At 41.3% G+C, this 21,323-nt stretch overlaps 1 protein-coding gene across 1 annotated transcript in view; it reads left to right on the top strand.

The window, feature by feature from the left end:
* Positions 1-16,567, top strand: part of gria1a (glutamate receptor, ionotropic, AMPA 1a) — a 72,861-nt gene extending 56,294 nt beyond the window's left edge. The window contains 8 exon segments of the mRNA XM_034598010.1: positions 249-447; positions 1,035-1,282; positions 4,617-4,731; positions 10,999-11,133; positions 13,034-13,195; positions 13,197-13,265; positions 13,268-14,896; positions 14,985-16,567. Of these exon segments, the coding sequence (XP_034453901.1) occupies positions 249-447; positions 1,035-1,282; positions 4,617-4,731; positions 10,999-11,133; positions 13,034-13,195; positions 13,197-13,265; positions 13,268-13,336 (997 nt within the window). The 3' untranslated portion in view covers positions 13,337-14,896; positions 14,985-16,567.
* The last annotated feature ends 4,756 nt before the right edge of the window (positions 16,568-21,323 follow it).

The raw sequence follows: 21,323 nt of genomic DNA, 5'->3' as shown, positions 1-21,323 counted from the left end.
AATGTAGGTCATGTGGATGGTGTGAACATCACACACGTCTTAGATCGATTTTCTTGATTGTGTGCAAAAACTTGGCCAGGAAGAAAAAAGACTGACGCTGTTTATTTACCGGGTCACCACATTTATCAGGAATGAAAAGACCATGCAGAAAAAATGTCATGAATTAAAATATATGATTGTGTGAACATGCTGGGTCTTTTATGTGTCTATTCTCGTCCAAACCAAACATCCTGTCCCTCTGTTGTTAGCTCTCTGTCGGGCCGCATCGTCGGAGGCGTGTGGTGGTTCTTCACCCTTATCATCATCTCGTCCTATACTGCCAACTTGGCCGCCTTCCTGACAGTGGAGAGGATGGTGTCTCCTATAGAGAGTGCCGAGGATTTGGCCAAGCAGACGGAGATCGCCTATGGAACGCTGGATGCCGGCTCCACCAAAGAATTCTTCAGGGTGAGAAGAAAAATACAGACTCAAACCTGCCTGCTCAATGCTCAAAATTACAAACCGCAATGTTGGATTACATACGTGCATAATTTCCGGTGATTCCCTCGTAATAGACTGTATTTATATAACACGTTTTGAGTCTTTTCAACCACTAAAAGCCTGTCACAGTACAAGTCTCATTCACCCTTTCATGCACACATTCAGCGCTACCATTGTCAGGTTGTCGGGGTTTAGGACACTTTGAACCACCGAGCTTCTGGTTAGCGTCGACTCCTTCTTATATGTCTGGGCAATAAATAACTATCCCAATGTAAATTTAATCAGTAGCAATGTAACAAAGGTTTTTGATATATATTGATAGAATGTACAAACACTGTGAGGAGGTATAACACATGATGTAATACACATTACTACAGAAATATATCTATTCAGTCACCGTAAATACAATCAGAAATGGAGTTTTATTTAATAAAAAAATGTATATTATTTTAATGCAGTAGTTTACAGTTTAAAGATTTATAGTATAATATTCACTCTGATGCTGCTTCTTTCTCTATCTTCCTATCTCACTGGTTTCCACTTGTGGTTTTCAGAGGTCTAAGATCGCCGTGTTTGAGAAGATGTGGTCCTACATGAAGGCGGCTGACCCGTCCGTGTTCGTCAAGACCACGGACGAGGGCGTGATGAGGGTCAGGAAGTCCAAGGGCAAGTACGCCTACCTGCTGGAGTCCACGATGAACGAGTACATAGAGCAGAGGAAACCCTGCGACACCATGAAGGTGGGGGGGAACCTGGACTCTAAAGGTTACGGCATCGCCACGCCGAAGGGCTCTCCTCTCAGGTAACTACGCCCCAGCCACCGCAGCGTGGCTGGAGGCCATCCAGCTCATGCATGGCCGTCATCTGTCATCCCTTCATTTGCTCACAGAGCTTGCTTCTTGTTGCATCTGCTCATGTATGAACACTTACATGAGCTTGGATTGATTAGTTCCTCCTTTGTGTGACATTTCATGCGTTTTGATTTATTCATGCTTCGTTAATTATCTTATAACATGTCCATATTACAATTTTAGTTCCTTAGACTGCTACATAATATGGAATGCATGCCTTTACTTTCACAACACTGCATCCAACTTTTTTCTGCTTTTGTTCATAGTTTGCACTCATCACACAGACATTTACATCGTCTGCTAGTCCATCTGCACCACTGAAGATCATCCATGTTTGTTTCTGCACATGTGTGTATGCACCCAGCCTGTTCATAGCTGAATTTTGAGCTCTGGCAGAAGTGGGAAGTAGGACAATGAGATGTCCCACTCTTGTTTTATCTTGCCCTTTATTTATACTCTTCTTCATGAGTCTTCTGTAAACCTGTAGTATCACCTAAAGACACACACGCTTAATGTAAATGTATGTGTCAGAGGCTCTGTTCAGACCTGGTATCAAAATGTGTCTCCTGAGAACAGTTGTGATCAGATCTCACTTCCCCGCTCTATATGCAAATAATCCCGTCTGTCATTTGTGTTGGGGAAGACAGAATTATGTTGTTTTGCCCAGTCTGAGTTTAAAGATTTATCCCGATGTGTGTGTCGTGTGTGTAACGGTGTCTGCACAGGCGAGAGAGAGAGAGAGAGAGAGAGAGAGAGAGAGAGAGAGAGAGAGAGAGAGAGAGAGAGAGAGAGAGAGAGAGAGAGAGAGAGAGAGGGGGGTCAGGAGGGGCTGTAAATAACGTATCAATCGTTATGTGGTTATCAGTGTTCAGTGCGATGCCGACAAACAAATCACTGTATGGCCACTGAGAAGAGTAAAAATATGCTTCATAGTGAAACTGTCGCAGGTCACAGGAAGTCTACTGAGTAGACTGTCCTTCATATGTGTCCCAGGATGCATTTGTGTTCACTCAGCGAAAAGAATGTGTCCACACCACCAGGTCTGAACGGGGGCCATAGACGAGCAGGGCCCCAGAAGCAGGAATCACAGCTAGAGGCCGCATCTCATGTGGCTACTTTCCCACTTAGGCCAGGGCTCACACCTTGAATGTGAAGTCAGCTGAGTTGAATTAATATTTGCAATGTGATAATTGCTGTAATGAATGATAATTCATACTTGATGCTCTTCTGCCGCCGATGTCCAAGAGCAGCAGCTGCCATTTCACATTACATTACAACACCTTAACCAACGTCTGCATCCGAAATTTCTCCTGCTCTGACAGAGAGAGGGGGAGAGAGAGAGAGTGCACAGACGCTGGTGGCATCTGAAGCTTTTAATCTGTCTCTAATAGGCCTCATTCATTTTAATGAAAGGAGCCATATGGGGAGGTTTCACTCAGAGTCGCTGAGGATTCATTCGGGGTTCCACCTTGGTTGACAGCCAAAGGTCAGAACACCAAGAACGAGAAATGTTTCCCATGTTTACGCAGAGGCTCCTTATAAAATTCCTACAAATTGGATTTCATGCAGCGAGTTAAGTGCTGTATTAGTAATGAGACAAGTGAAATCAATCTGCTCCCAGGTCAGATTGGTCTAAACCTACAATGTACCAATGGGATGCAGTGTTTAATTGCAGAGGACGTCCCTGTCACCTCCCTCTTTCTTTTACTTATCATTCATGTGTTGTACCTGGGCTGCCACTTGGTCCATTCACAGATGTCTGATACTGAGTTCCATTGACAGATGACAAATATTTCAGATTTTTGTTTTTAAAGGATGGGAACGTGATTAATTCAAATGCTTTTACTGTTGAAGTAGAAGTTGCAATTGTCCGGCTCACCCAGAATCAGACATGAGTGAATGTGCTGTGAATTCAAAGAGTTGGATTCAGTTATACCGGCAATGCATTGTTAATACATACCTTCACATCAGTAAAAGATCTGAATACTTTAATAGAAATAATGTAACGCATCAAAATTAGTTCACTGCAGCAATTGAATGGAGCAGTATTGAAAATTGCACATTGTATATATAATTCAGATCTGTCACTTGATACTGAGCCCAAAGATCTGAGCGTACTACTGAATATATTTATATATTTATATTTTATTTATTCTTTTGCAGTGCTGGTCTAACTGAAATTAGCGCTTTGGAAACAAAGATACTCAAATGACATAACTTTTCATTCTACAGGACTTTCTTCAAAGAACTCTTCATCTGTCCACCCCCATACCTGCCTGACTGTTTCCCCCCATTCCACCTCACATACAGTAGCCTCTCCAGCGACCTGCAGGTCTCCAGATCATTCATGTCCACACACTTTGACTTCTTTCTTTCCATCTGAGTCCACTGGCCGAGAAAGAATTCAGAGGTTTTACCAGCTCCGAGGATACTTGTGTTCCCTACAGCTGTGTCGTGCACTCAAGGTTTGGGGGATAAAGACTCTTCTCCACTCATCTGATAGTGAGAAAGGCAGAATGTCACCTAATTAAAATGTTGCTGCACAGATTGACTGATTTGAGGGAAAAGATAAATCTGGCAGAGGCTGTAATCTGGACTTCTTTTATGCAAATTCTTTATTGCAGATTCTGCCTTTCTGTGATTTGCGAATGGAGAGAGTCTTTGTTCTCGGGCAGTCAGCTAAAGGAGATGCACACACACTCAGCAGAGAGAGAGAGAGCAGCGTTTGAGGAGATGCTTTGGATGAGGAGGTTCAGGTGGTTTCAGCACGTCACCTGTAGCTGGTCACACAGTTTCCTCTCAGCCAGATAGAGACATAACTCTGGTGTGGAAGTGAAACGTTTAAAGCCTCATTCGTCTTTGCTGATGGCTCTAAATTAATCAACGGGGGCTTCCACATGTACGAGGATGCCGTTAGGGGTTGAATATTGATTGGTTAGTTACCATGGAAATCTGTATGCCGGTGCCACTGAAGGAAATTACCATCTGTGGTCAGAATTCAGTATCCAAATCATCTCCATTCATAGTGTCTGCTCTGTCTCCCTCTGAGGCCCCTGCTTGGTAAAACCTGACTCTACTACTGTATGGGTGCTCAGCATTTCAGCCCCAACTAACATATTTGCATCTGATGCCAGTGCTCCTGCTTCATATCAGTAGTTACATGCAGGAGGGTCTCGAATAGTCAAGTCAGTGTTACCATAATCACCACCACCATGCGACCAATCTTCTTTTATATCTGTCCCATAGAGTGTCTCCTAATGGCTATTGTTTGATATCATTTTCAAGAAACCCAGTAAACTTGGCAGTGTTAAAACTGAACGAGCAGGGCCTCTTGGACAAATTGAAAAACAAGTGGTGGTACGACAAGGGCGAGTGCGGCAGCGGGGGCGGGGACTCCAAGGTCAGAGCCAGTATGATAAACCCTGCGGGTAACCCGCCACCACTGGGAGTGGAGGCGGGGACTGTGGGGAGACGGGGTAACCGGCAGGCCCACGCTGTGCTTCCACTCTGGCGACGCTGACCTCTCTGTAGCGTGGGAAAAAGCAGAGGAGCTGTGGCGAGTGTGGGGATGTAGTGGCTGAATTTGAAATCCGCAGAGAGGAAACTTTTGTATCATCTCCTTTGCTGAAACAAAAGGTATTTCAAATTGATAAAGTCTAGAATTAATCCAGCTGGGTCCCCCATGCTCAATGATATATAAGACCACACATCACATTTAGTGATTTTTGATTTTTTTCTGGTTAAATTATCAATTGTGGCCATTTTCTTTCAACAAAAGATTGTTAAAATAATTGAGACATTCATGTTGCAAGGATAAGCAGTGTGCCGGTTACCCAAAGTGATATAGTAATACACATCTACTGCCCTAGGGAGCAAGCCAACAAAGATAGATGGAGTATTAATGCATATCACTTTAACTCTGATGTTTCTAATGATTTTTATGCTTCATGTGTATGTGTGTGCGTGTGTATGTGTTGTGTGTGTGCAAAGTTTTTTATATATATTTATATATAAGCTCAAAGCATTAACGTGTGTATGTATTTGCTGCTCTATGTTTCTGAATTAATAACATAAAATAACATGGTATAATATGTTATTTATGTTATTTCCTTATGGTTGGAAGAATCCCAGTAAACCTAGCGGTGTTGAAACTCAATGAGCAAGCCGTCTTAGACAAACTGAAAAACAAATGGTGGTACGATAAAGGGGAGTGTGGCAGCAAGGACTCCGCAAGAAAGGTTAGTCTCCAACCCAAACCTGTCACCTCACAGCACCTCCTATAGCACAACCCTGCCGTGGTCCTAGAATAGCCCAAAGTCCTGCCCCCAGCCTCCATCACACTGAGCAATGCTCCCCATGTGACTATGAGACCACCACCATACTGGCTCAAATATAAGACAACCCCACATTTTATCATAAAAATGTATCTTCAAAATGTTGGATTTTAAGATATAGTGTGTTCCCTTTAATTAAAAGTGCAGTAAATCACAAAAATCTACATAATTGCTACATTTTTCTCAAGTTATGCTTGAGTAAATAAAATACAGTTTCAGAAGCATACATTTTTTTAATTTACTGAAACAAATAGTTAGATTAAACCCTTTGGCTTTAGGATGAATAATGAATTAATATTTTAAATTCCAATAGTCTCTTACTACTGCTGTCATTTTAGGAGCGTTTTATTTGGCTTGCCAATAAGCTAACAAAATGGACACCACTGACTGTCCAATCCTTTTCTGCTGTAACATTAAAGGGATAGTTCACCCAAAAATGAAAATGCCCTCATTATCTATTCACCCACCCCTCCATCGGCATAGTGGTGAGTAGATAATGACGGAATTTTCATTTTTGGGTGATCTATCTCTTTACATCAGCCAAAAAATTATAATTCAAGTTAGCCTATTCAACTTTATCGGAACAGCAGCCTAGTAGATAGAAGTGTCATTTAAAAGGTTGTTGTAAATGTTAGATGTGAAAGTTTCAACAGCTACAGCTATCAATGTTTTTAACTAACATTAGCTACCAAAAGCAACTGGTTATACCAAACTAAGTCAAGAAAAAGCCCCATTTGTATTGAACTGAACAAAAATGTATTCTGTTGACAAAATGATAAATCTTTGCGTTTTTCTAGAAAAAAAACTAAAAACAAATGTTGCATGGCCGTGCTTTAAACTAGGCCCAGTATAAATGTTTGGGGTTGATCAGTGCAGATATAACAACGTAGCTTGGTCAGCATTACTAAAACAAGCTGGCTTAATGCAGCTGAGCCTTGAAATAACAATTCTGTAGTGCACAGTATTAAAAGATAATATCTTCTATTGTTAATATGTAACATTTGAGTCCTCTTATGCTACGACTCTAACTGTTACAAATGAATTTTCCAAAATGTCGTCTTCTATTCGGGCCAGTACTCTGGTGGTTCTCAGGTGTCTTTTTCTTCTCACTGATGAGCTTGTGTTGTCAGAGATTTAATGTTCGTTACCAGAGTGTACATTAATATTGTGTGTTGAATTAAACTGTTATTCAAGCTGTTATACGCACAGAGAGTACATTTACAATATAGGTAGAATAAATCCTCTCGGGACAGATTGTCCGACCGCCCCCCCCCCAAGACACACAGATGCATACACACATTGTTATGATGACCTTGAGTTTGTACTGTAGATTAAATATAAATCACTCTGAAAGCAATTTGTTAGAATAAATCTCCCTCCCGTGGAGAAAGAAAAAGACAGGAGGACACAGGGTGAGACAGATGATGAGATGAAGCCATTGGACTTAACTGAAGCCCTGGAACATGTTGAGCAGTGACTTTTGCTCTCTGGCTCTAAGGAAAATTCTTCCCGCAACTCTCACTGGAGAGTGTGCATGTATTGATGCCATCCCTGTCAGTCTGCTAGATTGCCCCCCCCCCAAGTCACACAGTCTGCTACTGTGCTTGCATGCGTTCGTGGTTGATCCACTGTCTCATGAAGCAGTTCCCCCCCGACAGAAAAGCTCTTGCTCTTTGGCTCAGCTTCCTCTGTATGTGTCCGTAATGTCAGCTGGCCTCCTGATCTGTCAGCACTTTTCCTTAGCCCTGCTCATATTTCCGTATAGTTTTAGTGCAGGGCTGTCAAACTGTGTGCTATGATGGGCTTTGTCTCTGGAGAAAATATGACAAATGATCTGAGAATGACTTTTTGAAATCTTAACACAGTTTAAGGCTCATATAAAGGCAATCTGTGATTTTAACATTTATCAGAATATATTTTCAGCGGCCAAGAAAATACATGTTACATACAGTAAATACAGTCAGTCTTTATTTAAAGCAACACCGTGACACTTACTTTACATTAAAATAGCAGCTTCAGAATGAGTTTGATGTTTCACTGTCGTGAAATGGGGAGAATGGAGCTGCTTTCATTCCCACTCCTCACCCTGAACACCCGTTCTTTCTCTACATGTAACTTTGGTGAGTGGGCAGGATCTCCTCTTATTAGTGCATTACTGACTGTCGCAGCATAAAAACACATAAATAAATCAGAATCCATCCAGAAAGTTCAAGAGTTAGGCTGAGCTGTAGATCAGTTAAAAAGACTTTGAAGTCATTACTAACCAGCGTTTATCTCATATACTCAGCAAGGGAACTTTTAAAATGAAGAATATCATTGTATGTTGGAGCCCAACAGAACTAATTACCAAATTTTGCTGCAGAGGGCGCTGTTACTCAGTTAAAATTACATATTGTTGCTTTAAGGCGGTTTACTTCAAAATTTCAAATCCCTGCAAATGCTTGATCACCTTCTTGCAGAGAGATGAGAATATTGATATTCATGTCTATGTGCTTACCAGCTACATGGTTAGCACATAGAGCTAGTTAGATTAGCTTAATTTTAAACAGGGAAGCAGCTAGCTAGGTCCAGTGGTAACGAAATCCACCTGGCATCACCTTTAAAGCTCATGTTTTATCGCAACCATTTCGTTGGTTTTATTTGTATTTATACATATTTTTGGAGGCTTTGTACAGCTCCAGGTGATGAACATAAATTCAACCTTGGAGGAAGAATAGTCTTTGGAAATCTCTGCAGACTCCGATAGCACACAGTTTGACACGTATACACGCCCTAGTAGAAAACCATTACTCATGTCACATAATGCGACTTCATATAACAGGGTTTATCTAAATAAGACTGGGCCCAAAGTCTGACTAAATGTATTCCAAATGCAAATCTATCTGAGTGAATGGACACACGAAAGCCTGAATTTAAGGGCTAGCTAGGGATCACTGATAACCGGTGTTACCTGCCAGCTCAAATCCATATCAAAGCATAATAAAGTGTAACTGTCCTAACAAAATGGCTTTTATTGTGCCATTGATCTCCTCAATTGACTCAAAGGTATTCCCCAAATGGATTTACAGGAAATAACATTCCCATTAGCCCTCATTGCTCCATGATGCTAGTTAGGTTGACTGATTTAAATCCTAATCTTAATGATTCCACTTCATTACTATTGTATAAATAGGTCTGAGCCATGCAATAGAGAATAATGAGCTATAAAATAAAGAAAAGTCAAACTGAAGACTCGTTTGTGCTGTAGCTGCATGAATGCATGGTGTAGTAATGCACTTTCCTACCTGTTCCCTCACAAAATGCAATAATTTGACAGCAATTTTGTGTAAAATGTTTAGAAATGTATAAATAAGTTTTAAAAAAGTCTAGATCAATGTATTTTTTCAATATCTATAGGGCCTGTCTCACAAAGCAACATCCCTTTGAATCAGCGTCTGGTTTTGTGAATCTAATCTTACTCTGGTGATTCTGGACAATGGTCTCGGAAAGCTGGTGACCACACAGCTACAAACACGTGTACATGAAAACATTAATATGTTTTCTTCCTCTCTTATTATGAAAATATATTACAGGATGAATAATTATGGGGGGGGGGGGACTGAAAATCTAAATGTTTCCCAGTGTTGTGGCTCACCGCTGGAGTCTGCTTTCTTAGATTAAAATTGACTTGATGATGGCCTGTGACCAAAATGTAACTTGGATAAATCACCGGGAGCTGTAATTTTCATTTGCATCTTCTCTTTTAAATTAAAAAAAAAAGGCAGATTTCTCCTCGTCATTAAGGAACAATCAGAATGTCTCTTATTTATGTGACAGTGTCATCAAGGAAGTCGACTTGTATTCTCGGTTTCTGCTGTGATGGAAAATGAGTCCAACAGTCTATGTTCAATCAGAAAGAACGTAGGTGCAATAATATTAGTATGCAGCAGCAGACTCGACTCTATTCGTGGCTTTTCTAACTCCCCACCGTACTTGCTGTTCTGTGAGAAGTTTTTTTTTTTTTTTTTTCAGAAAGGTAGATAGCTAGCTGTGCTGCAATTATTAATGAGAGGTTTTTTTTCCATTCCCATGGTGACATGTATCAGAAGATGAGTGGGTATTCCCAGTATTCATGTTAAATGATGTTTTGACCTATAATTAGGCCCTGTAGTGGGTATCAGGCCGTATCGTCATACATTTAATGAGCCCTCTGACAGATGACACCATTTTCTATCTCTGCTTTAACATACTGTCAAACTGCCTTTGAGACATTTACATAATTGTTTATTACCTGCTGTTGTGCGGACGACGAAGTCTTTAATATATGTCTAAAATACTAATAACAATTTGTAGAGCACAACTAGAAAACAAATCTTCAAAATACAGAAAGAAGTACATAAATAATAATGCTCATAATTATAGAAACAACAGAGCAAAAATAAAAAGAATGTCTTCCTGATGGCAAACGCTCTGCCCCCCCCTTAGTTGTCAGCCTAGATTCTGATGTGACAGCAAACCCTCGCCCGAAGATCGCAGGCTGCACAGAGGTAAATAGGGAATTATAAGATCTGATTCACATCAGTACAAAAACAAACAGGGAATCAATGTAAAAACCATAAAACAGGTGTGATGTGATCATATCTGTTACTTCTAGCTAATAAACCAGCCTGTAAAATAAATGATCTGAGTAATGAAACAAAGTCATGTCACCAGTTTATATAAAAGGTTATATAGGCTGTGACTACCTGTCAGTTTAACGTGAGTGTGTTTTTGTCTAGTTTGGATCCTGTTGGATTGTTGACTCATTTTCTCCTCACAATCAATACGTTTTCATACATAGGCCTGATAAAAAACTTTTTTCCATTACAATTTATTTAAAAAAAACTCTACCTTTGTTAGTGAGATTAAAAAGGCGTTTTATTATTCAAGTTATCCAGGTAACGCATTAAACTGAACTTTGTGAGACAGGCCTCTAACCTCTGTTTTTATTGTTAATGTGTTATTTTGTGTTTTATGTATGTGTCTTGTTTTCCGGTCATATCCTTTACATGTACAGTATGTACTTGTACAGCTGTGTGTGTGTGTGTGTGTGTGTGTGTGTGTGTGTGTGTGTGTGTGTGTGTGTGTGTGTGTGTGTGTGTGTGTGTGTGTGTGTGTGTGTGTGAGACTGAGTATATATAAATACTGTATATGTGTGTGTGAGTCCTTGCACCAGTGATTCCTGTTTGTGAGGTTAATGTTTGTCTGTAAATACGTGTGTGTCACGTGTGTGTATCTGTCAAGTCTTTGGTATCACTCCATCTCACTACGGCTTCTCAACACTCGGCTCCGCTCTCTCTCCCTCACCCCCACAGGACAAGACGAGCGCTCTGAGCCTCAGCAACGTGGCGGGAGTCTTCTACATCCTGATCGGCGGCCTGGGCCTGGCCATGCTGGTGGCGCTGGTGGAGTTCTGCTACAAGTCCAGGACCGAGTCGCGCCGAATGAAGGTGTCAACCGCGCGGGCCGCTGCCGCCTCAGCCGCTCAGGCCTTTCACTGCTCAGCCTTAGACAGTGGTGCTAGCGCCCCCTACACTGAGCTGCAGAGCTACGGCCTGTACGCGAACAACACTGTTAAGATATAAGAGCAGAGCACAGCCACGGGGTAGGAAACGCTGTGATCAAGCCATAATGATGATGATGATGATGATGATGACATCCGCCTATTCACACCCCCGCCCATCTAACCTGTTATCACAGTACGGCCTCTCAAGGCTTCCACCGCAGTGCAAACGCTCTCCTGTACCTCTTTCTACCTCTGCCGCTCCCTCGCTCAGTCTTTATGTCACTGACCTGCAGTGTTGTCGAATCACTCAGTTTTAAATTGCCCTTATGCCAGTTTTTTCTTCATGTCCTGTTTTAGTATAACAAGATTGTTAAAATAAACCATTTTCCTTTAGTAAATCTTTTAATTTACCTGTGGGGGGTCATAAAAGAAGACTTTACTCTCTATAATATATCCTCAAATCATCTCAATATGCAGTTTATTTTGTTGGACAATCATAGGGAAAATACTTTTCTATTTCATTTTACCAAAATGTTCATCTCAGGCCTCTCGTTAAATCATATTTTTAATAATCTTGTAGCTCACATTACAAAGTGAGGAAATGTAACTGTTCATCGTGGGTATAAAGGCAATTTGAATCGCAGTGGTATCATCAATCTACTTCTGTCGCTCTGAGCAAACCTCTCCGCTGCTCCTTCTCCTCTTTTTGCTGACTGTCTTGCAAACGCAGGGCCCATTGTGGTGAAAACATCCTTTATATGTATATCATAAGGCAGGCCTGCTGCGGCTAACATGTGTCCCATCACCGCTTTATAACCAAGAATAGTCTTAACGCAAAATGTTTGTATGTTCAGAAATCTCAAAATAACCTGCAGCGAAATACTTCTATTTGGAGACGTGAGGTTTCTCGTCCAGCAGCTTCGACATGCTGTTAGTCATCTCTGCCTCGTGGATCAATTTACAACAAATAGCCTTTGATTCATTCGTCCAACATCAAAGCCACTCGATTTACTCTCCATGTAAACAGCAATAAAAAGCAAGGCAGGGCCAAAACGAGGAGTGATCTTCTACACGAGTATGTTTTAATCAGCCCACGGAGACACACCTGATCAGTATGCTGATGAGATTGGCGAGGAGCTTATTAGTCCAGAGGTGCCTTTATGCTGTTTGGCTTGAAAGAAACAACAACGTCGTTCCAATTAGAGGGCGGCGTGATTCTCCGATCCGCCTGCAGCGCCCCACTCACCGGTTGCTTCAGGTTGCCCTCGCTTTACCCAATTTATTCAGCTATTGAATAAGGGAGGTAGGCAGACACATGTGTGCGCGCGTACACACACACACATGCATCACACATCATTAAGATGGCTTTCGGGCTCAGTGGCTTTTATTGTTGCCAAACTAGACAACGGACCTATTAAACCAATGAGTGAAGGCTCGGCTGCAGTCTTGCCGCCCACACGTGGCTCTGCACCTCCTGTTGCAAATCAGTTGCATCGGCCAGCATTTAATTTCAGTCAGGTCCAGATAAAGACGGTGAAAACTAGCACCCTATGACTCCTATCAGACCATTCTGCCTCTGAATCTTCTTGCTGTGCCAGCACCACATCCAGATAGGGACTCAGCAGCTGCTTGTGAGCATGTATTCAGAGAATAAAGAGCAGAGAAATTGCATAATATTCTGCAGACTTATCTTTTTTGTTCTATAGCTGCAAAACCTTCTAAAGTATCTCTGTGTGCTGCTAGTTCTGTTACATAAGCCGTCTCTGTTGTGATTAAGATTCCTCTAAGTTGAGATACATTGAAATCAGACCTGTAGACTAACTGTTAACTGTTTGTCTCCACAGCAATCCATCAACGACGCCATGCGCTGCTCCACCCTGACCAGGATGAGTGGCAACGGGAGCGGGGGCGAGAACGGGCGAATCCTCACCCACGACTTCCCCAAAACCGTTCAAACTCTGCCCTGCATGAGCCACACCGCCAGCATGGGTCTGGGTGCCTCCGGCATGTGATCATCACATGACTGTGCTGGCGGCGAGGAACGGGCAGGGTGGGGTAAAAGAAGAGCACAAGACTCTTTAAGGACCTCGAAAATCATGGCTGTCCACGTTGACCCATCTATTCTCCTGGCTGTCAATGCGCTCTGACTCTTTAAAGACTTAACTTTACTGCCAAAATGCACTGTCGAACCGCTCCTTACGAACTATGAACAGAACAGAGACTTGTTTTTTTTTTTGTTTTTTTTTAAGAGTTGAAAAGAGATTCTAAAAGAAAAAGAAAGGAAATGTGCTGCAATAAAGACGAGGGGCGTGTTTTTGAATTTTTTTACAGTGTTCATTTACTGTGTGTGGGAAAAAAAAGAACTTTATTCTTCAGTGTGACGCCTGCATTGTGCCATTTCGATGGAGCTGTTGACGTTAGACTGTGTGTGCAATATCCTCACCTCCACCGCTGACCTTGTACTACCTAGATGCTTTGCGACGGCTAATGGAACATGTCTTTGCACAGACGTCGGCGGAGGAGGACAAACACTTGTGACTGCTGCCATGATTTGATATTGTTTTTGGGGACGTCTGCGCTCGCTCTCACTCTCACATTTACACGCTATGTTTTGGAAGGACAAAGTGCTCTGTGTAGCATAGCCTGTTTTTATGATATATATATATTGTATGGTTTACACTGTTGAAGAAGCGCAAAGAGCTTTGTGGGTAGTTTGATTGGACTGCCCCCCCGACTGAAGGTTGATGCCGTTTGACCAGGCTATGACAAACATGCATCGCTGCTACACCTCATCTAACACATCATGCCTTGTCCTTGTGCCATATGACCATTCTCACAGATGAACACAGATCCACTTTACACCTGTTGCTGCTGGGTCAGTTTGACCTGCAGATCGATAGAGTTTTAGTATTTCATGATTGCAGAGGTCAGATTCAAACGCTCTGATCTTAGTGAGACAGATGGGAGAAAACACACATTACTCTTTGGTTCTGTACAGTACTGAGTGACCTTACACTGTAAATGTACTCTTGTGACATTCATAGCATATCCATCGATATACCTTGGGAGTCTATTTGCAGCACGTTAAAGAACAAAGATCGACAAAATCCAGATATTATCTGGAGAAAATATTCCTCCACCTACCGTTAGAGCCGTTGCTGCATAATTCACTCGGTCCTCTGATTTATTTTCAGCTGTATTCACTTTTAATGAAATGGGCAGCGCAGCTATTCTCCCTCGATTAATTGAGAGTGGCACATCCCCATCAGATCGTGCACGGCCTATAAAAGGAAGGTTCGCCTCCTCTCACTGTTGCTAGCTACAGCGGAGGTGGTGTCACAGTCAGAATTGTCTGTGTTTACTGCGAGTCAAGTGGTGGCTGCACAGCTCTGAGTCGTCCCTTTCAGATCATGTGAGGTAAACAGGAATCAGAGCGGCGGCCCTTAAAGGAAAATTTCACCCCAAAACATTTCCACACTGTGAAGAAAATGACTCTTGATGTCATTTGCATTTGCAGGACTGTACGATTGGACACTGTCATTAATGACCCCCAGCAGAAAACTTTTGATTTAAAATTAAATTACACTTTTGAATAGCAAAAGAAATAAGCTGGCTTATTTGTTTCCTTATTGTCAACAAGTGCTATTTAAACACATGACAATAATTTGTTTGTTCCCTGAAAACCAGCGTCTTCCAGTGAGCGATAAGTTCTAACATGGAGGCATGTAAAATGTCATCGTCTTCACTCTTGTCTAACCTCTTATCACTTGAGACAAGAGGCTCGATTGGGAAAAGGTGATATCTCTGAAACGGTCAGGATTTTGAAATATATGTCTCAAAATGTGATATATATGGTTTTAGTAGTACCATATCGGGCTTGTAAAACACATGCAGTCCTTTATTTATAAGATGGATTTACTGTTAGTCTTTTTATAGGATTTGTTGACAGTAAAAAAAATCATCGGCAGCCTTTTCCTTTAAACTCAGCTGTGTCACAGGTAAAAATTGTCGGAGCGTGAGACAAACCAATAACAGTTTTTTACAACACATCACAGCCAGACGCTATGTAAAGGTGACATTATGTGCCTTCTTAGAAATCTCACTGCTCTCCGCTTGCTTATTTATCTTTCGCTCTCTCCACCCACACAAATAATCCACAGCTAAATACAACTATTTCAGATACCGGTAGTATCACAAATATATCAAATATAGATTTTCTGATATAGTAATACATATGAAGTATATGAAGTAGGTTGAGTAAAAGTGGGAATCAGTCGTCTTGAAATGCACTGAACATCATCGTCACAGGGTGGATATGTGTTCAGAGGTGTGATTTGACTTGAAGGTGACAGGAAGGTTGTTGCTCAACCTTCACTGCTGTGTGATGACAGTGGTCAGCTCTATACGATGAGCAACACACTCTCGCTGACCCCTCGTTTCACAGGAGGGGCCAAGCGTCTGTACAAAGGCAGCACTCATCCTCTGCTTCCTCAACTGGCCGTCTTTTTTACTTTCTCTCCTCCTGTGAGTTTCTGCTTTGAAAAGTACCACATCGAAAGTACGGCTCCTCTCCTTCCCCCCCAACTCGTCACAGAATCACAAAAAAACGGGCAGGTCGAGTTTACTGAAATCATACATATCTCCACCTATTATGTATATAAAAGGCTTTTTTCCTCTTCCCCCGGTGAAAACGTTCTCCTACAAACCATGCCTCAGTGTCCCTGACTTAGTTACCTACTGCGTGAGTACTTTTCCTTTCCTCCGTCATCTACGCGTCTTCTTTTGCTGATGTTGTATTAATTAGGACACAGCACAGCTCTTCAGTGGAGGTTTTACCTTCAGAAAGATGTTTTATATGCCATAACAAGATTTGTTTAAAAAAAAGGAAAACAAAAAAAAAGACTCAATGTTTGTATTATACAGAAGAAACAGTTGGGGTGCCGGCAAAGTGTTCTACACTTGGACAAGTGTAAAAAAACACACACACTGATGTTGAATAATCTGTGACGCTAATGTTGTTTAAAGCCAGTTTTGAGTTAGTTTAATTTGTCAGTGTTTTTTAAGTGCTTGGGATTTAACACCATTTGAATAATTCTTTGTCGTTTTTTCTTTTCCACAGTATTTGACTATTGGAATCTTATCACAGTTTGTTGACCAGAAGCATCATTATTTTTGTTTTTTTATTTTTAAACTTTGACAAGGGGTGTTGCGGAATTTCAAAATGAAAACTACGGTCAATAAATGGGTTGACACTTTAAAAGAATTTAAAGAATACAGATATTAGGAATCCAACTTTTGAGAAATAAACTTTTTTTTCTAACCAAAGTGTCCTAGAAGGAAGTCATCATGCTTTTGTAACCGAATAAAGGGGAAAAAACGATGTATTTGTTCAGTTTTAATTCTCGCGGCCTTGGGCAAATGGTATGTGATTTTAGATATTACAAGCAGCGAGGGATAAAGCACTGTCTGCGTCTGAAAGAAAAGCAGCGATCCAAAAAATTATCTCAGCACCCTGTCTCATGTTAAAGAATGGAAAAAAAACAGGGATACATGAGCTGCGAAATAATTAAAAAGAACCAATTTGTGTCGATTTAATGGTCCTCGTCAGGCACTTACAAATTAGTGAGTCAAGACGAGACTTAATTAAGCGCCACCTTCACGCCACTCACGCTAATTTGCATATGTAGGCATACATGCCTTTTTCAGGCAGATAGCATGGAGAGATCTAAACAGAGTGATGACATGATAAGGTTCCTTTGCTTGGTTCATATTGGGAACAATAGACTATAAAGATGGACAAGATGACTGCTCCCCAAAAGTGAGGCCAAAGCATCTAGATCGCCACCTGGTGGAAAATAATATGGTTTCTGTCATATTAGGCAGTTCTTATCACACTGATGTACGTTCAATTTTAAAATTTTTCCAATAAGTTTGGTTTGTATCGGTGGGACCTCCATCTATTGCTATTGTGCAGACTCTGGCTCTAAATATGCAAATATTTCTGGATAGAGGGAGGAAGTGGAGACACATCGTCATCTTTATATACAGTCTGTGTTGGGGACATTGCAGTTTGTGTTAGAGGTCACCACCAGTGGCTTGTATGTGTTTTATTAACTGACACATTCATAGAAAGACACATTTTGACAACAGAACTATCTCTTTAGTATCCCTATTACTCAATACTGATCCCAGTGGTGATTTTGTGAGTGACACATCCTTACATTGCTTATGTAATTCATTAACCGCACTCCACATTTCATAACGAGGGTAAACACAAAGCTACCTCGACAGTAGGAGTGTAACGGTAGGCTACACAAAAAGCACGGTTTCGGTATATAGTTCAATTTTGAGGGCAGTGTTCGGTATGTTTTTAGTTAAAAAATCACAAAAGAACTGCTTATGCTCTTTTTTTAATTCAATACTAACCCATTGAGCAGACTATGGCTGTCATTCTTAAAGTCTGCAATACTGCTAGAACTGGCTGCAAATAAAAAAGTACATAATGGTAAATCACATAATATACTTTAATATACAATTTTTTTTAAAATCCATTAAGGTGAGGCATTTAGAAAAAAATCTACCTGTGCTTGAACTTTATTGTACTTCACAAGAAAGCAGCTTTCAGGGCTCATTTGCAGGACTCGATAACTTTCAGCATGTTTAAAACTGGTGTTCTCGACTTGACTGCATATCCACTGCTCTAAAAGGACCTGTGGTGTTTGTTATCGCTTTGGGGTTTCAAACTGAGTTCCACACACACAAAGAGTTCCACAAGGGCAGAGGCTGCATTGGTAAACAGGCATGCTGAACTGAAAGACCCATACTGAAATATTTAGGGTACAAATACATTTTTACACCATTACTCGACAGCTCGAGTTGGACATAAAAAATAAGATCATAAAAAATAAACTATTAACGCAGGTTAAAATCACAATAAACATGATTAATGTTAGCATTATACCCATTCTGGTTATTATATTGGTAATATTAACATGTATAAAAGTTATACCCACTCTTAAAATACCAGACACTGGATTTCGACCAGCTGTGCCTCATCAATCCAGGAGCTCATATTAAAGATAGATGTGGTGTAGCAGACACAGCTTCACTCCTGTCAAGCTTTGTCAATACAGGAATAAATCGGTATTATTTATCGGTCTCACTGGATCTCTCTGCAGCTGATTCATTTTCTTCTCTGAAAATTTAGAGGCATAACAACGTGACTCTAAAAAACATATCAAACACAGAGCCTCAGCCTTGAAAACCTATTAAACCTGCGAACTGTTCTACCCGAAAACTGCTGCTTATCCCCACAGTTTCTGAGTGAAACCCTCCACAGCCTTCATCAAATCCAGAGCTCGGACCAGATCACTGGAGCTAACAGCTAATTCTCTGAGTCAACAGCCAGGTTTTCTTTCTTCAATTTCAGATTTTAGGTTCATTTTGGTTTCAGGCACAAGAGCACGCTTATAATGTCATCTCGTACAGTTCTCAGTCATTTTCGATCAACTCCACTGATGCCTGAGGAAAATATCTGTCGCTGTGATGGCAAGAGCGAACCAAAATAGTGAGGCTCTAAATCAAAACAGTGAGCTGAAAGACACTACAATGTTCCATGCAGCAGAGAGGAACCACGGGGCCGGGGCGATAATTGTCTGTGGGCTCATCACGATAAGAGACGTCTCTATTGTTACTTTAAAATATGATGTACTGTAGCATTAAATAACCAATCAAAAAACTTTATTAGGTCTGAGTGAGACTAACCACAGTTTTCTCTCATGTTTCTTTGGAACCACTTTTTTGGCCTCTTTCAAAACACATCATCCTCATTTGTGACCTGTAGTATCACAAGTAATCTTATACTACTGTAATACTGTTATACTAACAATATTACTACTACTGTTACAGATATATATAATGACGTCGCCGCTCTGAACTCATCACTCCACACAAGCGACCGGAAGCCCAGCATGGCAGGAAGTGGCACCTTTGTCCTAGGGAGACTGTAGACTCAGCTCTGCAGGTGGATGCTGTGCGGAGACGTGTCATGTGAAAGACTGATACGACAGGAGTTTGCCAAGCGAGTGAGGCGGCAGATTGATGACTAAGACGACGGGCTTCCCTTCACTGATGCACAAACAGGAAATGAGCAGTTACACTGTGCATCTCTATTAATCTATTTGTTTCCACTGTAATTTCAGAAATTATAGCTCAGCACATTTAATCATAAATGAAGACAAACTGCATAAATGTGGTCAATTCCAGTTACATTGACAGGGATTTGAGTTTCATCAAAACTACATTTCTCCAATTCTGAGCCTTTTTCCTTATGAAACGTCCTTTCATTCCCCGGAAGTAACATTTCATGCAACAGCTGTCTCTCATGTTATTGTTCAGCCCAGAGGAAGGAATTACCATTATGATGAATATAGAATGTGTCATGTAGCGAGGTGCTTCTTGTGTGTGTGTGTGTGTGTGTGTGTGTTACACAGAGATAGCAGGGTGTCGTGCTGTGTCACACCCCATGATTAGTGACATCGAAAGCCAGAGAGGCCCCTCTCTCTCTCTCTCTCTCTCTCTCTCTCTCCCCCCCCCCCCCCCCCCCCCCCCCCGACAGCTACAGGCCTAATGTATAATTAACATCTCTATTTCTCTTCCTCTCTGTCGCTCTCTTTTCCTGAGATAGGTGTTTCCAGACTCACAGTCTTGCTTTTGCTTTTCACCTTCATTTTGAAGCCTGGAGACCTGTCAACCCTTTTAAATGTGTTTTCCAGCATCACATCTTATTTATGTGAAATCAGACATACAGGTCCGTCACAGCTTCCTCTCCCTGCTGCTTATTGATTCTGGTTTGTGATAGTGAATGTCCTGGGCTGTCTGCTGGTCCTTACGAGTCACTGACTCAGAGCTCACACCTTGGAGGAAATTCATCTCAGGAGAGTAAAATCATGTCCCCAGGTTTGAGCCTGGTTAATTAGTCCTTATCTAAAATTAAATCTGGACACGTCACCTGTCCTGGATTTTTGCAGACCAGTGAAATCACATCCTAAAATTATGATGTCCTTTAAAACTATGATGTTTTCAAGGAATATGAAAAGATTCTCTGAAGCACCTGAAGGTGCAGTGATGGTGGTGAAGGCAGCAGGAATATTATGTAGGAGTGAAGAGTAAGTCAGTAAGCCTGCAAAACAAAAAGAGACAGAGAGAAAAATAAGACATGAAGAGAAAAGAACAAGGAGAGTATTTAGCTGGTTCATCGTGTCCATGTTCAGATGTCTTACAGACACTGTATCATTCATTAGCGGATTGTTGATGAGTCCCCGGAGCTTCATGCCCAACAAGTGAACACACACACACACACACACACACACACACACACACACACACACGCACACGCACACGCACACGCACACGCACACGCACACGCACACGCACACACACTCATAAGCAGACGCATAGCTTTTCTAATTGGGACAGTTTATTAGCAACAGGGACAGTTTGCACTACTCCCAGACTAACACAGGTGTGTATTTGTCTTTGTCACAGATACAAAATATTTTAGCCCAAACCCAAAAATTATATATGTACATAAATACATATATTATTATTGCTGTGTCGTGCCAATGCATTTTGGCCCACCCCTTCTTTTGACTACAAGACACCCCTAATTTACATACTGTACATCTTCTGGTATTAAATATACAAAACATGTGGAAAGGTGAAAAGGACAAAAAACACACAAAGTAGAAATCTCCAAAACATTCTAGCTGGAGCAGAGCTAGCTAACATTATTGTTTCTCTTTAATGACTCTTTAATGTTTGAGTTGTTTTAAAACAGCAATTTGATGGCTGCATGTTGTCGTGAAGAGGTTGAGCTGAAGACGGATTTCCCAGACAAACAGTTTTTCCTTATCAGATAATGATCAGCATAAAAGACAACAGCTGTGTCTCAATTCAGGGGCTGCGTCCCATTTAAAGACTGTGTCACAGTGACTTACCGATTCTTCAAAGGCTTCTTCAAATGCAGCCGACAATCCCCGAGAAACCAAGGCTCCAACAGTTGGATCCTTGCCGGCCCTGCCTATTCATTGCACTTCAGTGACAAAATATTTTCCAAAAAGATAATGACGCCGA

Source organism: Hippoglossus hippoglossus, chromosome 10, assembly GCF_009819705.1.
Source record: "Hippoglossus hippoglossus isolate fHipHip1 chromosome 10, fHipHip1.pri, whole genome shotgun sequence".
Taxonomy (NCBI): domain Eukaryota; kingdom Metazoa; phylum Chordata; class Actinopteri; order Pleuronectiformes; family Pleuronectidae; genus Hippoglossus; species Hippoglossus hippoglossus.
The sequence above is the reverse complement of the archived record's forward strand: the minus strand, read 5'-3'. Positions and strand labels throughout refer to the sequence as shown.